Raw genomic sequence first — 17581 nt, 5'->3', positions numbered from 1 at the left:
AAAATGGGCAACCTGGAAGAAATGGACAAATTCTTAGAAAAGCACAACCTTCTGACACTGAACCAGGACAAAATAGAAAATATAAACAGACCAGTCACAAGCAGTGAAATTGAAGCTGTGATTAAAAATCTTCCAACAAACAAAAGCCCAGGACCAGATGGTTTCACAGAAAAGTTCTATCAAACATGTAGAGAAGAGCTAACACCTATCCTTCTCAAACTCTTCCAAAATATAGCAGAGGGAGGACTACTCCCAAACTCATTCTACAAGGCCACCATCACCCTGATACCAAAACCAAAGATGTCACAAAAAAAAGAAAACTCCAGGCCAATATCACTGATGAATATAGATGCAAAAATCCTCAACAAAATACTAGCAAACAGAATCCAACAGCACATTAAAAGGATCATACACCGTGATCAAGTGGGGTTTATCCCAGGAATGCAAGGATTCTTCAATATATGCAAATCAATCAATGTGATACACCATATTAACAAATTGAAGAATAAAAACCATATGATCATCTGAGTAGATGCAGAAAAAGCTTTCAACAAAATTCAACACACATTTATGATAAAAACTCTCCAGAAAGTCGGCATAGAGGGAACTTACCTCCGCATAATAAAGGCCATATGTGACAGACCCACAGCCAACATCATTCTCAGTGGTGAAAACTGAAACCACTTCCTCTAAGATCAGGAACAAGACAAAGTTGCCCACTCTCACGACTGTTATTCAACATAGCTTTGAAAGTGTTAGCCACAGCAATCAGAGAAGAAAAAGAAATAAAGGGAATCCAAATCGGAAAAGAAGTAAAGCTGTCACTGTTTGCAGATGACATGATACTATACATAGAGAATCCTAAAGATGCTACCAGAAAACTACTAGAGCTAATCAATGAATTTGCTAAAGTAGCAGGATACACATTTAATGCACAGAAATCTCTTGAATTTTTATTCACTAATGATGAAAAATCTGAAAGAGAAATTAAGGAAACACTCCCATTTACCATTGCAACAAAAAGAATAAAATACCTAGGAATAAACCTTCTTAAGGAGACAAAGACCTGTGCAGAAAACTATAAGACACTGATGAAAGAAATTAAAGATGACACAAACTGATGGAGAGGTATACCATGTTCTTGGATTGGAAGAATCAACATTGTGAAAATGACTATACTACCCAAAATAATCTACAGATTCAATGCAGTTCCTATCAAACTACCAATGGCATTTTTCACAGAACTAGAACAAAAAATTTCACAATTTTTATGGAAACACAAAAGACCCCAAATAGCCAAAGCAGTCATGAGAAAGAAAAAGAGAGCTGGAGGAATCAGGCTCCCTGACTTCAGACTATACTACAAAGTTACAGTAATCAAGACAGTATGGTACTGGAACAAAAACAGAAATATAGATCAATGGAACAGGATAGAAAGCCCAGAGATAAGCCCATGCACATATGGTCACCTTATCTTTGATAAAGGAGGCAAGAATATACAATGGAGGGAAAAAAAAAAAACCTCTTCAATAAGTGGTGCTGGGAAAACTGGACAGCTACATATAAAAGAATGAAATTAGAACACTCCCTAACACCATACACAAAAATAAACTCAAAATGGATTAAAGGGCTTCCCTGGTGGCGCAGTGGTTGAGAATCTGCCTGCCAATGCAGGGGACACGGGTTTGTTTGCACAGCAAAGGAAACCATAAACAAGGCAAAAAGACAACCCTCAGAATGGAAGAAAATATTTGCAAACGAAGCAACTGTCAAAGGATTAATCTCCAAAATATACAGGCAGCTCATGCAGCTCAATATCAAAAAAACAACACAATCCAAAAATGGGCAGATGTTCTAAATAGACATTTCTCCGAAGAAGATATACAGATTGAAAGGATGCTCAACATCACTAATCATTAGAGAAATGCAAATCAAAACAACAATGAGGTATCACCTCACACGAGTCAGGATGGCCATCATCAAGAAATCTACAAACAGTAAATGCTGGAGAGGGTGTGGAGAAAAGGGAACCCGCTTGCACTGTTGATGGGAATGTAAATTGATAAAGCCACTATGGAGAGCAGTATGGAGGTTCCTTAAAAAACTAAAAATAGAACTATCATATGACCTAGCAATCCCACTACTGGGCATATACCCTGAGAAAACCATAATTCGAAAAGAGTCATGTACCACAGTGTTCATTGCAGCACTATTTACAATAGCCAGGACATGAAAGCAACCTAAGTGTCCGCTGACAGATGAATGGATAAAGAAGATGTGGCACATATGTACAATGAAATATTACTCAGCCATAAAAAGAAATGAAATTGAGTTATTTGTAGTGAGGTGAATGGACCTAGAGTCTGTCATACAGAGTGAAGTAAGTCAGAAAGAGGAAAACAAATACCGTATGCTAATACATATGTATGGAATCTAAAAAAAAAAAAATTGTTCTGATGAACCTAGGGGCAGGACAAAAATAAAGATGCAGGCATAGAGAATGGACTTGATGACACAGGAAGGGGGAAGGGTAAGCTGGGACAAAGAGAGTAGCATTGATATATATACACTACCAAATGTAAAATAGATAGCTAATAGGAAGCAGCTGCATAACACAGGGAGCTCACCTTAGTGCTTTGTGACCACCTAGAGGGGTGGATAGGTAGGGTGGGAGGGAGACTCAAGAGGGAGGGGCTATGGGGATATATGTATTCATACAGCTGATTCACTTTGTTATACAGCAGAAACTAACACAACATTGTAAAGCAATTATACTCCAATAAAGATGTTAAAAAGAAAAAAAATATACAACGCTTTGTAACACTGGGCGCTTTTTTTCCCTCAATAATAACAAAAGAATATACATTTATGATATTATACCCTAAAAGTTACAATTGATTTGTCTGTTTGACATTTAAAACCTGTCAATATGCAAATTCTTTTTAAGGGGGAGGGATAGATTGGGAGTTTGGGATTGACATGTACACACTGCTGTATTTAAGGTGGGTAACCAACAGGGACCTACTTATAAAAAAATAAAATTAAAAAGAGATAAAATGAGAAAATCTCATTTTGTAATATCTAACGAATTCAATAAGAATCAACATTTTAAATAAAAATTTAAACTTATACATTTAAGGTGTACCACATGATGATTTGATAATATACATAGTGAAAATATTACTATAGTCAAGCTAATTAACATATCACATAGTTACTGTTTCCTGTGTGTGATGAAAGCACCTGAAATCTACTCTGTCAGTAAATTTCCAGTATTCAGTCCAGTGTTATTAACTATAGTCACCATGCTGTACCTTGGAACATTGACCACTTGAGGGTCAAGTGAAAGAGGTAGAGCCAACAAAGGAGGTAATCAGAGGTGTAGGAAAACCAGGAGAGCTTGATGTCACAGAGTACAAAGAGGTTTCTAGAAAGGGTACCAGTTGCCTCTGAGAGGCTGAATAAAATGAAATTGAGGTTTGACCCATAAAAAAGACCAAGTAACATTAATGAGGGTACTGTCCGCAGCAGATTGATGAAGGCAGAAGCTAGATTTCAGTGAGTTGAGAAGGTGAAAAAGAGATTGAAAGAGCAAAGATATTGTATTTCCTTATGTTTCTACATTGCCCTGCGTAGTCCTTTGCATACATACTTGTTAATCAGGAAAGACTCCTAGAATTTCAGAGGTGAAAGGAAGTCTTGTTACTATATAAAAGAAGAGACTAATGTCCAGAGAGTTTTAGTGACTTTCCTGGCCAACCAAATTTATATGGAGAATTGGTGGTAGAGTCAAGACAACTTACCTTTGTAAGTTAATAGCTGATGGGGTTAAAAACTTAGGCTTGGGAGTCAGTCATATCTGAATTTTGACCAACACTGTTACTTAATAACTGTGGGACTTTGGGTAAGTTACTAAAGAGAGAGGTAACTCTCTGCTTTAGTTTTCCTTATCTGTAAAATTAATAATAGCATACATTTCACATTAGTTGTAAGAATTAATACCTGGCACATAGTAAGGACTCCATAATTCTTTTGCCTTAAAAAATGCTTTTAAGAGGCATGCCCTTCTGCATTTCTTTTTTTAGTAACAATGAGAATCTGAAATTATGTAAAGGAAAATTCGTATTTTGAAATAACAAATTTCAGAGATTAAAAGCATTCTGCCTTACTGAATTTAGAGTTATATAAATGTTCCTACACATCTTACTTAATTTTTTTTTTTTTAATTTTTGGCTGTATTGGTTCTTCGTTGCTATGCACGGGCTTTCTCTATTTGTGGTTAGTTGGGGCTACTCTTCATTGCGGTGCGCAGGCTTCTCGTTGTCGTGGCTTCTCGTTGCAGAGCACAGGCTCTAGGCACGAGGGCTTCAGTAGTTGTGGTTTGTGGGCTCTAGAGCACAGGCTTAGTAGTTGTGGCTCACGGGCTTAGTTGCTCCGTGGCATGTGGGATCTTTCCAGACCAGGGCTCGAACCTGTGTCCCCTGCATTGGCAGGTGGATTCTTAACCACTGTGCCACTAGGGAAGCCCCTACACATCTTACTATTAAAGCTCTATGGGTGCTTCAAGGAAATAATCTGCTCTTGCTGTGGTGAGGGAAATTCCTCCAGGAATAAGAAGTTCTATAGACAAATTATAAAATTACATAAAGTTTATGAGATCAGCACTACATTAAATGAGGCTGTAGAGATATATAAGAACTGTCCTTTCTGTCAAAAAGATTATTGCCTTGTAGGGGAGAGAAACAAACTAATAAATGGCGTAAAGTTTATATATGGACAGTCAGGTAAAGGGGATGAGTGATGGATTCTGCTTAGCAGAGAAGGAGTCAGAAAAGATTTCAAGAAAGAGGTATAGTTTGAGCTGAATCTGGAAAGATGAGTGTTTACCAGCAGAGGGCAATTTCTGAACAAAGTAAAGCACAGCATGTTTAAAGATATAGAAGCATGAAACTAGCATATTTGTTGGAGCCTAGGATGAGAAAGAGACAAGAGGAGAGGAATAAGACTAAGCAGAAAGGCCAAAGCAAGATTATGGAAGACTTTGAAATTTGGACTTTGTCTTGCAAGCGATGGGAGGCATTTCAGGGTTATGATTTAAATTTTGACTCCTCTCTACCATGTCATTTTAAAGGTGTACTGTTTTTCTTTTTTTTAATTAATTATTTTTGGCTGCGTTGGGTCTTCGCTGCTGCACGCGGACCCCTCACTGCGGTGCCCCTCCCACTGCGGAGCACAGGCTCCAGTCGCAGGGGTCCCAGCAGCTGTGGCTCATGGGCTCTAGAGCAGGCTCAGCAGCTGTAGCACTCTGACCCAGCTGCTCTGCGGCATGTGAGATCCTCCCGGACCCCAGCTCGAACCCATGTCCCCTGCACTGGCAGGTGGACTCCCAACCACTGCGCCACCAGGGAAGTCCCTAAAGGTGTACTCTTATAGGGCAATAAATGCATGCAATAAGTAGGCATTGAACTTAATCACCCACATGACACTGGAGCCTAAAACTAGGGTTTGTGTAACTTTCGTGTATCTAGGTGAATGAGTTAGAGGTTTTCAGAAGCAGAAGAAAGGACAAGAAATTTGTTTTAAATGTTTTCACCTATTAGCACATATTATGCGCCAGACACTTGCACATATTTTGGCTTATTATTGCTCACCACTATTATTCCCATTATCCAGATAATGAAAAATGAGTCTTTTGGTTAAGTGACTTGCTCAGGCATGTAGCAAGTAAGTGGCAGTTTGAAATTTAGCTCCTGTCTCTAAGTCCAGCGTTCTTGCTGCTGTAGAATAGATCTGCTGCAGGGATTGTCAGCATAACTTCTTCAGCCCTCATGAGTTATCCACGCATCTCTGCCTCTCCTTGATGCTGATGCAGAGGCCAAGCGGGCAGAGTAATCCACAACAGCTTTGAAAAATTTAGTTTGCCATGATGAAGTGAGCACTGGGGCACACCCACCTGTAGGTAACAGCTCTTTTGTGGCATGCCACCTAATCCGATTGGTTTTACATGGCTGGAGTCAGATCTAAGAAGTAAGACTAGGGAAGCAGGAGACGTTTGAGATTTGCAGAGTAGCAGGAATAGGTTTTCTTTCCCCTTTGTAATGCACTTCATTTACATGTATTTCTTTTAATATTTTTCAGGTTTACCTTAAGGTAAAGGAGCCTGTATTCCATCAGGTAATTTTTAAAAATTATTACACATTTTATTATTTAACCTGCCTTGTGTTTTCCTTTTCTAGTAAATTATATGCATATACAACTTCTGTAAATGAAATGGTAGATGTTTTAGGAAAGAACAGTGTTTAAAACAGAGATTACAAACAGGTTCCTACAGAAGCACATGTAAGCAAAATAGGACTATACCAAGAATAGTCAATGCCCAGGCCGCACTGGCTATTGGTAGATAGTCATGCAGGTGCAACATTGCTCTTATAAGCAGAAAAAAAACCAGGAAGCATTATATACATGCACATGTAAATAGTCTTTTTTATGACATTATTTTCTAGAAAAGAAAAGGGGAAAATACTCAAGGAATGTTCAGTCTAACATATTTTAAGTAGTTTTTTGAGGTGGGAGGTTATTTATATTGAGGGAAACAAACATAGGAAACTTTGGTATAAGAAATAATAACTTAAGTGCATCCTAGAATGAAACCAGAGTAAAATGAAGTATCAGACCCTAAATAAAGAGAGCTATTATTTATTGAGTGCTATGATGTGCCTGGTCACTATGCTTATTACTACATAGACTCTAATCTCCCCAGCAGTCCTACAAATTATGAATTACTGTCTACATTTTAAGGGAAATGAGCTCAGAGATACTAGGTAATTTGTTCCAGAGTTACACAGTTATTAAGGGACAGAGCCAGGGCTGTAACTAGATTTGTTTGACCCCTGTCATCCTTCTTTTAACAAAGCAGGGTGGATAGATAGATAGATAGATAGGCAGATAGGCAGATAGGCAGATAGATAGATAGATAGGTAGATAGATAGATATGATAGATAGGTAGATAGATAAAGGTTAAATAAATAAGCATGCAAACAAGCACACATTTCAGGAGGATTAGAGGCCTTGTACTTTTAGAATATTTTGTGCTTATATAAAAAAGTAAATGTTCCTATAATCTTTTAAACTTAAACTAGACAATACCACCTGAAATCTGTTTCTTGAAGAAATAATTTCCAAATCCACGTTATTGTGCCTTGCTTTTTTCCACAGGCCAGCTGAAAGTAGATGTACTAATGTAGATATTATGGGGGGTGGGGCATTCTCACTTTCCTGTTTATTATAGCTTGAAGTGAAGTCATTATATATTTACCCCTTTATTAGAAATATTTATTGACACTGTAAAAAATGAAGTTTATTTATGTGAAGAATACTTCAGTTTTTATAAACTTCTTATTTGCCTTTATAAGAAAGAAAAATCATAACCACAAAAGAACAAAATTTGGAAATTTTGCGTTAAGTTTTCTAAGTTTATTACCATTCAGTTTTCTGTTTTGTGTTTTTGACTTATTTGACACTGTTTATGTAATAATAGGAACAAACTATTCATATAACTTTTCATGCTGCAATATCCATGTGTTTTTCCAGTAAAAAATATTTTCTTCTCTGTGTATAGGGAAGATGCATAGATATCTGTGTATGCTGATAGGAAGGTAGGCAGGATGAAAACTTATAGCTATGGCTTATATCCTAGGCTTAGAGATTAAAAATCAGGATAGGGAAGTGAAGAAGTAAAGGAATGCTAGGGTGAAGTAGATAAGCAATCTGAAGGTAAGACATTCATTCATTCATTCATCAGGTGTTTACTGTGTACTTTCTCATTACCAAATTCTGAGCTGGAATTTGGAAATAAAGAGGCAGTAGAGCACAGACTTTTAAGATCTAAAGTGAGGCAGACCTGGATTCAAACTAGTCTCTCCTCTTATTCACAGTATACTCTGGATAAGTTACTTAACTTCTTTGAGCTTTGGTTTCCTCATTATTCAGCAAACACTTTTTAAGTGCCTTCAGTATGCCCGGTGCTGTACTAGGCACAGGAGATGTACTAGTGAGTGAAATAATGAGGTCTCTTGCTCTTATAGAGCTCATAGACCGCGTCTCTAAAGTCGGTATAATAATCTCCTATAGTTGTCTGAGTATTAAATGAAATAATGCATTTAAACCTTACCATGTAGTAAAACACTCAGTAAATGTTAACTAATATTAATATACTAAAGCACATAAGACATGGCTGCTGGTCTCAAAGAACTCACTATCTGGTCAGGAAGATTGACTTGTAAAAACGTATTTGTAGTATATATGTTTTGTAATAAACATGTAAAAGAAGTACTAATGTAGGCAAGGGCACAGTCTGTCTGTTTAGATGACTCAAAATAGGATTACAAAATACACCTAGTGCATGTAGCTAAATTATTACTTACTCTAGTACTGAAGAACAAGTTAAGGAAAATAGCCCACTAGTTTGATACAATAGTATTCCTCGCTGCTTTGTAAAGTTTTATTTAAAGAGACCTTTGCCTCAAATGTCTAATCTAGAGTATCCTATGCTGGTCTGTTAAGTAATTAGAATTGATACTTTCTATTGATATTTATACTCAAGGCTTAAAAAAATATCTTTCCCTAATTATTTTCTGGGTATCATTCTTAAGAAAAGAGAACTTCTTTTTCTGAGAATCTTCTAATTGTCAAAGTTTGAAGTATTACTCTCAATTCTTTCAGGTAACTTGATATTTTTATGTGTAGAAACTTAGAAAAATTGTTTTAGAATTTGTAAGTAGAAAATTGTTTTGAAATTTGTGACAAGATTTACAATATTTTTCAAGATCTTAAAAATAATGGAAAAGCAAGGAAAAGCAATGTGGTCTAATCTAAAGGAGCTCTGATTAAGACTGGAATCTTGATTTCTTACTACTTTGATTTCTTGAAGTTCAGAATCTCGATTTCTTGCCATTTTGTTATCCACCGACAAATTTCTTGCTGTACCTATTCTTCAGTATCTTCATCTGTAAAATGTTCAAAACAAGGAAAGGTACTATTTCACAAGGATTATATAAAAATAATTAATATAAGGTAATGCAAAGTACAAGGCAATAAACATACTAATACTGTGTGATAATAAAAGTACTTAGTAAGATGTGCATAAATTTCTGCATATGATGATCATGGAAAGCTTCTAAAAGGAGATATTTGAGTTGAGCTAGAGAGATAAGTATTGATAGTACAATTAAAAGTATCTGTCACAACAAGGATGATTGTCTTGCTAACCAGATTAGCTTCCCTGAGGGAGAATATACTGATAACAGTTCTACTTTACTGTATTAAATCCAAGGTGATCCAAACATCTCCAAAAGAGAGCCAAATGCCATTTATTCATTTTGATGACCTTGCAAAGGGTAATACTCAGATCACATAGCTGTCACATTCAATAGAAACACCAGCGTATCTTAAGAAAGAAAACAAAAAGAAAAGCATACATGAGAATAGACTAAAAGAACTTTTAAGAAGTGATTGAACCCTCTTAAAGTAGCTAATTGACAAAATCAGTAGTTGAATATCTCAGATGAGATCTCATCTAATGTCCCAAAGAGTACTGTTGCTTAAAATCTTCTTGCCAAAGTAGATGTCTCTGAAAGATTGTTTCTAGACGTGACATACAAGTATTTTATTACTACCCCTTCTAATTTGACCTTCAAGGTTTGCAAGAAAGAACACTGTGTAAACAATTTGAAAAACAGGAACTTAAGTAGATTTTTAAAAATTCTATTATGTTTCATTTGTGCCATTTTATTACAAATTAGGGTAGAAGGAAGCTACTGTATAAGCACACTTGGAAAAGAAGATGATGTTTTTTAGTATCTACTATGTGCTAAATATTATATATGCTTTCATATAGTTTATTATATATATATATATATTATATATATATAATTTTTTGCTTTTTTCCTAGGCTATAGGCTCCTTAAGGATAAATACCAGGTCTCAGTTTACACACAGCATATTTCTATGATGCTTTAGCAGGGAGAAAACACTAATAATATTTTTATAGTCTTTGGAGTTTGAAGATCGAAAAAATTATTAAATATGGAAAGATATGAAAATTCTTTGTAAAAATATTTTTAGATAAAAATTGCAGGGAGTGGAAAAGTATGTATTCTATTATCTTTTTATTTAAAAAATGACTTATCTTAGAATATGCATAGAAAAAAGGTTATATGGACACCTGTAGCTTCAAGAAAGCCTGGGAAATCAAGATTTTGTAGCTGGACATATTGCCAGCCTAATAAAATCAGTCTTCTATAAAGACCAGAGGCAAGAATAGATACTGCGTAGGCCACTAGCAGGGTCTGCTTCAGATTCCTAGGGGAGAATCAGAATGTATAGGGTAGAGGTGCTTGTGAAGAGAAGAAAGTTCATTTGAAAAATCCCCATTGCACTTCCAGTGCATACGTTCTTATCCAGCATTTGTTATGTTTAACATACTCCCTGAACAGTCCGTTTCTTTTGACTTCTCTATGCTGATGAGTCATAAATCTTAATTCAGCTCAGTTTTTTCTTCTAAGGTTTAGACCTAGATATCCAACTCCTGCTAGAGATCTCCACTTGGATATCTAACTGGTACGTCAAACTTGAAACATATCCAGAAATGAAGTCAACATTTTTATCCCCTTTCTTTTCATATTATTCTTTAACACAATAAACAATTTCACTGTGCACCCAACTGCCTAAGTCATAAACCAGGCTATCATTGATTTTTCCCAACTTATACTAACTCACATATCAAATTAATTATCAGTCTAAGCCCTAAATATTTCCCTAATCTATCCATTTTTCTCCTTTCCCAGTAACACTACCCTAGTTCAGGCCCCATGTCTCACCTAGGTCACTGCAATACTTTGTCAATGGTCTGTTTTCCATCAGTCTTGCCTCCTCCTAATTCATTCTCTATCTAACATGACAGGGACATCTTTCTAATACATGAGTGATCATTTTGAGCTACTGCTGAAACTTTCATTGACTTTGCATTGTTCTTAAGATAAAGTCCAACTCCTTAACATGACTTGAAAAGCCAGACTTGACCTCTGCTTACCTTTCTGACTTCATTTTTCCCACTCTTCTCTCCAACAATATATTCTAGACAGCATTACTTTTTTCTAGTCCCCAGAATGTAAGCTATGACCATTACTGTCTTCCACCTTCTCTTAATAATGTTTATTATTAATAATGCTTGTCCTACTAATACTTCAGTTATAAAATTAAACATTAAATCCTCCAAAAAGTCTTTTTTTCTTCCAGCTTCACTGAGACATAATTGACATACAGCACTGTATAAGTTTAAGGTGTACAGCATAATGATTTGACTTACATACAACATGAAACGATTACTACAGTAAATTTAGTGAACATCCATCATCTCATATAGATACAACATTAAAGAAATAAAAAAAATTTTCTTGGGCTTCCCTGGTGGCGCAGCGGTTGCGCGTCCGCCTGCCGATGCAGGGAAACCGGGTTCGCGCCCCGGTCTGGGAGGATCCCACATGCCGCGGAGCGGCTGGGCCCGTGAGCCATGGCCGCTGAACCTGCGCGTCCGGAGCCTGTCCTCCGCAACGGGAGAGGCCATAGCAGAGGGAGGCCCGCATACCACATAAAAAAAAAAAAAATTTTTCTTCCTTGTGACAAGAACTCTTAGTATTTACTCTCTTAACAACTTTTATATATAACGTATAGCAGTGTTAATTATATTTCTCATGTTGTACATTACATCCCTAGTCCATGGAGGTCTTTCTGATCTGCATAAGTTTGGATTAGGTGGCCTTCCTATGTGCTTAGAAAATACTCTGTTCAGTCCCTGTCACAGAGTTAAAATACTACATTTTAACTGCCTGGTTATTTATACCTCTCTTTACTAGATTTTAATTGCAGTGAGGGCAGGGATCGTGCCCTTCTTGTTCACGATTATAGCAGCATGGCTGCAATTATTGATTCAGGTGGGCAATCAGTCTCTAATAGGCTTTCATCTAATACTGTGTTTACTTAGCTTTATTGTAGAATACTAGGTTGAGGATACAGCAAGTGTAATGTTTTCATCTCATCAGGAGATTCAGCGCTATCCTTATACACAGCTTCTTTTGCCCTCTCATCCACGTTAAGTTGTGCACATCTGCCAGGGATGAAAGCTAAGTGTAGTGGAAGTCACTGTAACATGCAGAAGCTACAGCCCCCCCCCCTTTTTTTCCCCTACCATTCTTTATAATAGGCATCTTTTATACTGTTCTAATACAGACCCCAAGCCTGCAACCTAGGTGCAGTCCTTCACAACAACAAAAGCAGACACAGCATTCCCCATTTATCTTAACTGTTGTATTCAAGGCTGGAAGACTTGAGGTCATACGCAGCCAGGCATACATCATCCCAGGCTGGATATTAGTTAACCCTTTACTCAGACCATGATGTCCCCAGGGTCTAGTACAATGCTCAATACATATTTGTTGGATTCCATTTAATAGAGAGACCACAAGTAGTAGGCAGGAGTCATAGCAGGGCCAGTCCACCTAAAACATCAGGGTATAGAAAGGTTGAAAGTGAAAGTATGGAAAAATATATATACCGTGCAAACACTAAGCAAAAGAAATATGGTATAGTTATTTTAATATCAGACAAAATAGACTTTAAGGGGAAAGTATTTCTATTGATAGAGAAGGATTACTTTGTAGTATTAAAAATATTCAATTCAGAAAATTGTATTAATTTAAAACTTGTATGTACCTTTAATGTATATAATACCTCAACATATATAATGAAAAAAATGACTGAACTAGAAGAAAAAATAGAAAAATCTATAATCTTTGGGGATTTTAATACACAGCTCTCAGTAACTCAAGAAGATATAGAAGATTTAAACTACTTGATTAAAAAACTTGACCTAGAGAGCAAATGTAAAATACCGCACCCAACAATTGCAGAAACACTTTGTTTTTCCACATTTACAAAAATTGACCATATACTTGCTCATACAGTAAGTCTTAACAAATTTCAAAGGGCTGTAATCAGAATATAATTTCTGACTGTAATACAATTATGTTAGAATTTAAGTAATATAATTTTAAATAGTATAGATCAAAGAAATATATAAATTTCCAATCATAGAAATTGGAAAATATTTTGAATTGAATCAATGAAAATAAATACATGTTAAAACTTGGAAGACCTTCTGGTGGTCCAGTGGGTAAGACTCCGTGCTTCCAATGCAGGGGGTCCAGGTTTGATCCCTGGTCGGGGAACTAGAACCGGCATGCATGCCGCAACTAAGAGTACGCATGCCGCAACTAAGAAGTCTGCATGCCACAACTAAAGATGCCGCATGCCTCAACGAAGATCCCATGTGCAGCAACCAAGACCCAGAACAGCCAAAATAAATATATATATGTATATAAAAGAATGGCTACATTAAAAAAAAAACTTGGATTCAGCAAAATTCATATTTGGAGGGAAATATCTAGCCTTAAAGTGTGTGTACCTGGAAAAAAAGGCTAAAAAAGGAAAGATATAGCGTATATTTCAAGAAGTGAAGGATAAAAGCAAAAAGGAATACATTAGAAAACAAATATACTATGGGGAGAATCAGCAAAGCCAAAAATTGCTTCTTTAAACAGACAAGTAAAATTAACATACCCTTGGTGAATTTGATCAAGAGGGGAAAAGGCAAGCACAAACAATATCAGATACGAAGGGACTTCCCTGGTGGTCCAGTGGTTAAGAATCCATCTTGCAGTGCGGGGGATGCCAGTTCGATCCCTGGTCAGGGAACTAAGATCCCACATGCCACGGGGCAACTAAGCCTGCACACCACAACTACTGAGGCCATGCATCACAACTAGAGAGCACGCGTGCCACAACTAATCAGCCCATGTGCTCTGCAGCCTGCGCACCACAACTAGAGAGCCTGTGCATCTCAACTAATGAGCCCACGCACTGTGAGATCTCACACGCCACAGCTAGCGAGCTCGTGCGTCGCAATGAAAGATCCCACGTGACGCAACTAAGACCTGACGCAGCCAAAAAATAAATAAATATTAAAAAAAGAAGAAATGAAAAAGTGATATCACATCAAGTCCTGGTGACATTAAAAAGTTAATTGAATATTATGAACAACTTTATGCCAATAAATTTACATTTTTCATTTTTATTTTTTTAAATGGACAAATTCCTTAAAAAAAGTATAACCTGTAGAAACTTACAGAGAATACAAAACTTGAATTGTCCTATAACAATGAAAAGTGGTTCACTCAGTAGTCAGAAATTTGTGTGCAAATATGACTTTGCTACAATGTTTACCACACATTAAAAGAAGAAATAATTCCAGTCTTACACTGATTCTCATAGTGAATAGAACAAAAAGAAGAGATACTCTCCAGCTCATGTATGAGGCAAGCAAAACTTTAATACCAGTAAGGAGAGTTTGTAAGAGTTAAAATAACAGGCAGAAGTCCTAGGCAAAATATTTCCAAACCAAATCAGCCAATATAAACAAAAATAGAATAAAGCATCATGACTAAATTAGATATATCCCAGGAGTATCAAGTTGGTTAGACTATTAATCAGTATTAGAAAATTATATTAAAAGATTAAAGGACAAAAATTATATGATTATCTCAAGAGATACAGAGAAAGTATTTGATAAAATATATTAATTCATGATTTTTAAAAACACTTAGCAAACTAGAAATAAAAGAGGGCTTCTTAGTCTGATAAAGATTATTAAAAAAAATTTTTTTTAATCCTACACTCAATGTAACACTTAGTGATGAACCATTGAAAGCTTTCTCTTTGAGACTGAGCATGAGATAGCAGTACTTGTTATCACCAGTTCTATTCATATTGTACTGGGGGACCAGGCCCACTCAATTAAGCAAGAAAAAGAAATGAAAATTATTGAATTAAAAAGGGTAAGACAAAACTGTGAATATTCACAAGTGATATACAAATGTATATAGGGAAAACCTAAAGACTCTACAAATAAATTATTAGAAGAAATTTTAGAAGGTAAAGTCACATTATATAAAAGCAGTTTGCAAAAAAATCATTGTATTTATATATAATAGCATCAAACAGGTAGAAAATGACATTTAAAAATTACTACTTATGATAATCATCTAAAAATATTTGTGAAGTGCCTAGGAGTAAATCTAGCATAAATGTCTAAGACCTATATATGGAAGAAATTATAAAACACATTTACAGACATTAAAGAATACCTAAATAAATAAATAGCTATACCATTATTACAAGACACAGACAACACTAATTTAATCTTAAAATTAAGAATTTAGGGTCATAAAAAGACACCATAAAGAGAGTGAACACATAACACTATAGAGTGGAATAAGATATTCACAACATGTATAATCGAGCAAAGACTAGTATATGTAAAGACCTCCTACAAACCAATTAAAAAAAAGTAGGAGACCGAGTAGAAAAATGGGTGAGACATTTCACAAATGATTATATCCAAATGGCCAATAAACATACGAAGTGGTATTCAATCTGTATTAGTCATCATGGAAATGAAAATTGAAAACACAATGAAATACCACTATGTACTCAACAGAATGGCTAAAATAAAAAAGACTTTATAGTACCAAGGACTGACTAGCAAGGCTATTAAGCAACACTCATACACTGCATGTGGGAGTGTTAATCGGTATAACCACCTTGGAAAAGAGTTTGTAAAAACTACTAAACTTGAATTTATGCATACGCTGTGATCCAGCAGCTTGGCTCCTAGGCCTATGCCCAGTAGAAATCCCTGAACATGTACACCAAAAATTACACACACACACACACACACACACACACACACACACACACACGCATATATTTTTTTAAACATCTTTATTGGAGTATAATTGCTTTACAATGTTGTGTTAGTTTCTGCTGTATAACAAAGTGAATCGGCTGTATGTATACATATATCCCCATAGCCCCTCCCTCTTGCATCTCCCTCCCACCCTCCCTATCCCACCTCTCTAGTTGGTCACAAAGCACCGAGCTGATATCCCTGTGTGATGCAGCTGCTTCCCACTAGCTATCTATTTTACACTTGGTAGTGTATATATGTCAATACTACTCTCTCACTTTGTCCCAGCCTACCCTTCCCCCTCCCCATGTCCTCAAGTCCGTTCTCTATGTCTGCATCTTTATTCCTATCCTGCCCCTAGGTTCATCAGAACCATTGGTTTTCTTAGATTCCATATATATGTGTTAGCATATGGTATTTTTTTTCCTCTTTCTGACTTACTTCACTGTATGACAGACTCTAGGTCCATCCACCTCACTACAAATAACTCAATTTCGTTTCTTTTTATGGCTGAGTAATATTCCATTGTATATGTGTGCCACATCTTCTTTATCCATTCATCTGTCACAGACAACACTAATTTAATCTTAAAATTAAGAATTTAGGGTCATAAAAAGACACCATAAAGAGAGTGAACACATAACACTATAGAGTGGAATAAGATATTCACAACATGTATAATCGAGCAAAGACTAGTATATGTAAAGACCTCCTACAAACCAATTAAAAAAAAGTAGGAGACCGAGTAGAAAAATGGGTGAGACATTTCACAAATGATTATATCCAAATGGCCAATAAACATACGAAGTGGTATTCAATCTGTATTAGTCATCATGGAAATGAAAATTGAAAACACAATGAAATACCACTATGTACTCAACAGAATGGCTAAAATAAAAAAGACTTTATAGTACCAAGGACTGACTAGCAAGGCTATTAAGCAACACTCATACACTGCATGTGGGAGTGTTAATCGGTATAACCACCTTGGAAAAGAGTTTGTAAAAACTACTAAACTTGAATTTATGCATACGCTGTGATCCAGCAGCTTGGCTCCTAGGCCTATGCCCAGTAGAAATCCCTGAACATGTACACCAAAAATTACACACACACACACACACACACACACACACACACACACACACGCATATATTTTTTTAAACATCTTTATTGGAGTATAATTGCTTTACAATGTTGTGTTAGTTTCTGCTGTATAACAAAGTGAATCGGCTGTATGTATACATATATCCCCATAGCCCCTCCCTCTTGCATCTCCCTCCCACCCTCCCTATCCCACCTCTCTAGTTGGTCACAAAGCACCGAGCTGATATCCCTGTGTGATGCAGCTGCTTCCCACTAGCTATCTATTTTACACTTGGTAGTGTATATATGTCAATACTACTCTCTCACTTTGTCCCAGCCTACCCTTCCCCCTCCCCATGTCCTCAAGTCCGTTCTCTATGTCTGCATCTTTATTCCTATCCTGCCCCTAGGTTCATCAGAACCATTGGTTTTCTTAGATTCCATATATATGTGTTAGCATATGGTATTTTTTTTCCTCTTTCTGACTTACTTCACTGTATGACAGACTCTAGGTCCATCCACCTCACTACAAATAACTCAATTTCGTTTCTTTTTATGGCTGAGTAATATTCCATTGTATATGTGTGCCACATCTTCTTTATCCATTCATCTGTCAATGGACATTTAGGTTGCTTCCAT

General features: G+C 36.3%; 1 protein-coding gene across 3 annotated transcripts in view; it reads left to right on the top strand.

Annotated features, from left to right (window-relative positions):
• ACER3 (alkaline ceramidase 3) overlaps window positions 1-17581 on the top strand; it is a 183527-nt gene that overhangs the window by 123033 nt on the left and 42913 nt on the right. For all 3 annotated transcript variants that reach the window (XM_024131609.3, XM_024131613.3, XM_024131612.2), the window contains one exon: window positions 6139-6174. In XM_024131609.3, coding sequence (XP_023987377.1) covers window positions 6139-6174 — 36 coding nt within the window. The remainder of the gene's footprint in view (window positions 1-6138; window positions 6175-17581) is intronic.

The sequence above is a fragment of the Physeter macrocephalus genome, chromosome 16 (genome assembly GCF_002837175.3).
Source record: "Physeter macrocephalus isolate SW-GA chromosome 16, ASM283717v5, whole genome shotgun sequence".
Taxonomy (NCBI): Eukaryota; Metazoa; Chordata; class Mammalia; order Artiodactyla; family Physeteridae; genus Physeter; species Physeter macrocephalus.
Note: the sequence above shows the minus strand (reverse complement) of the source record. Positions and strands in the feature narration are given on the sequence as shown.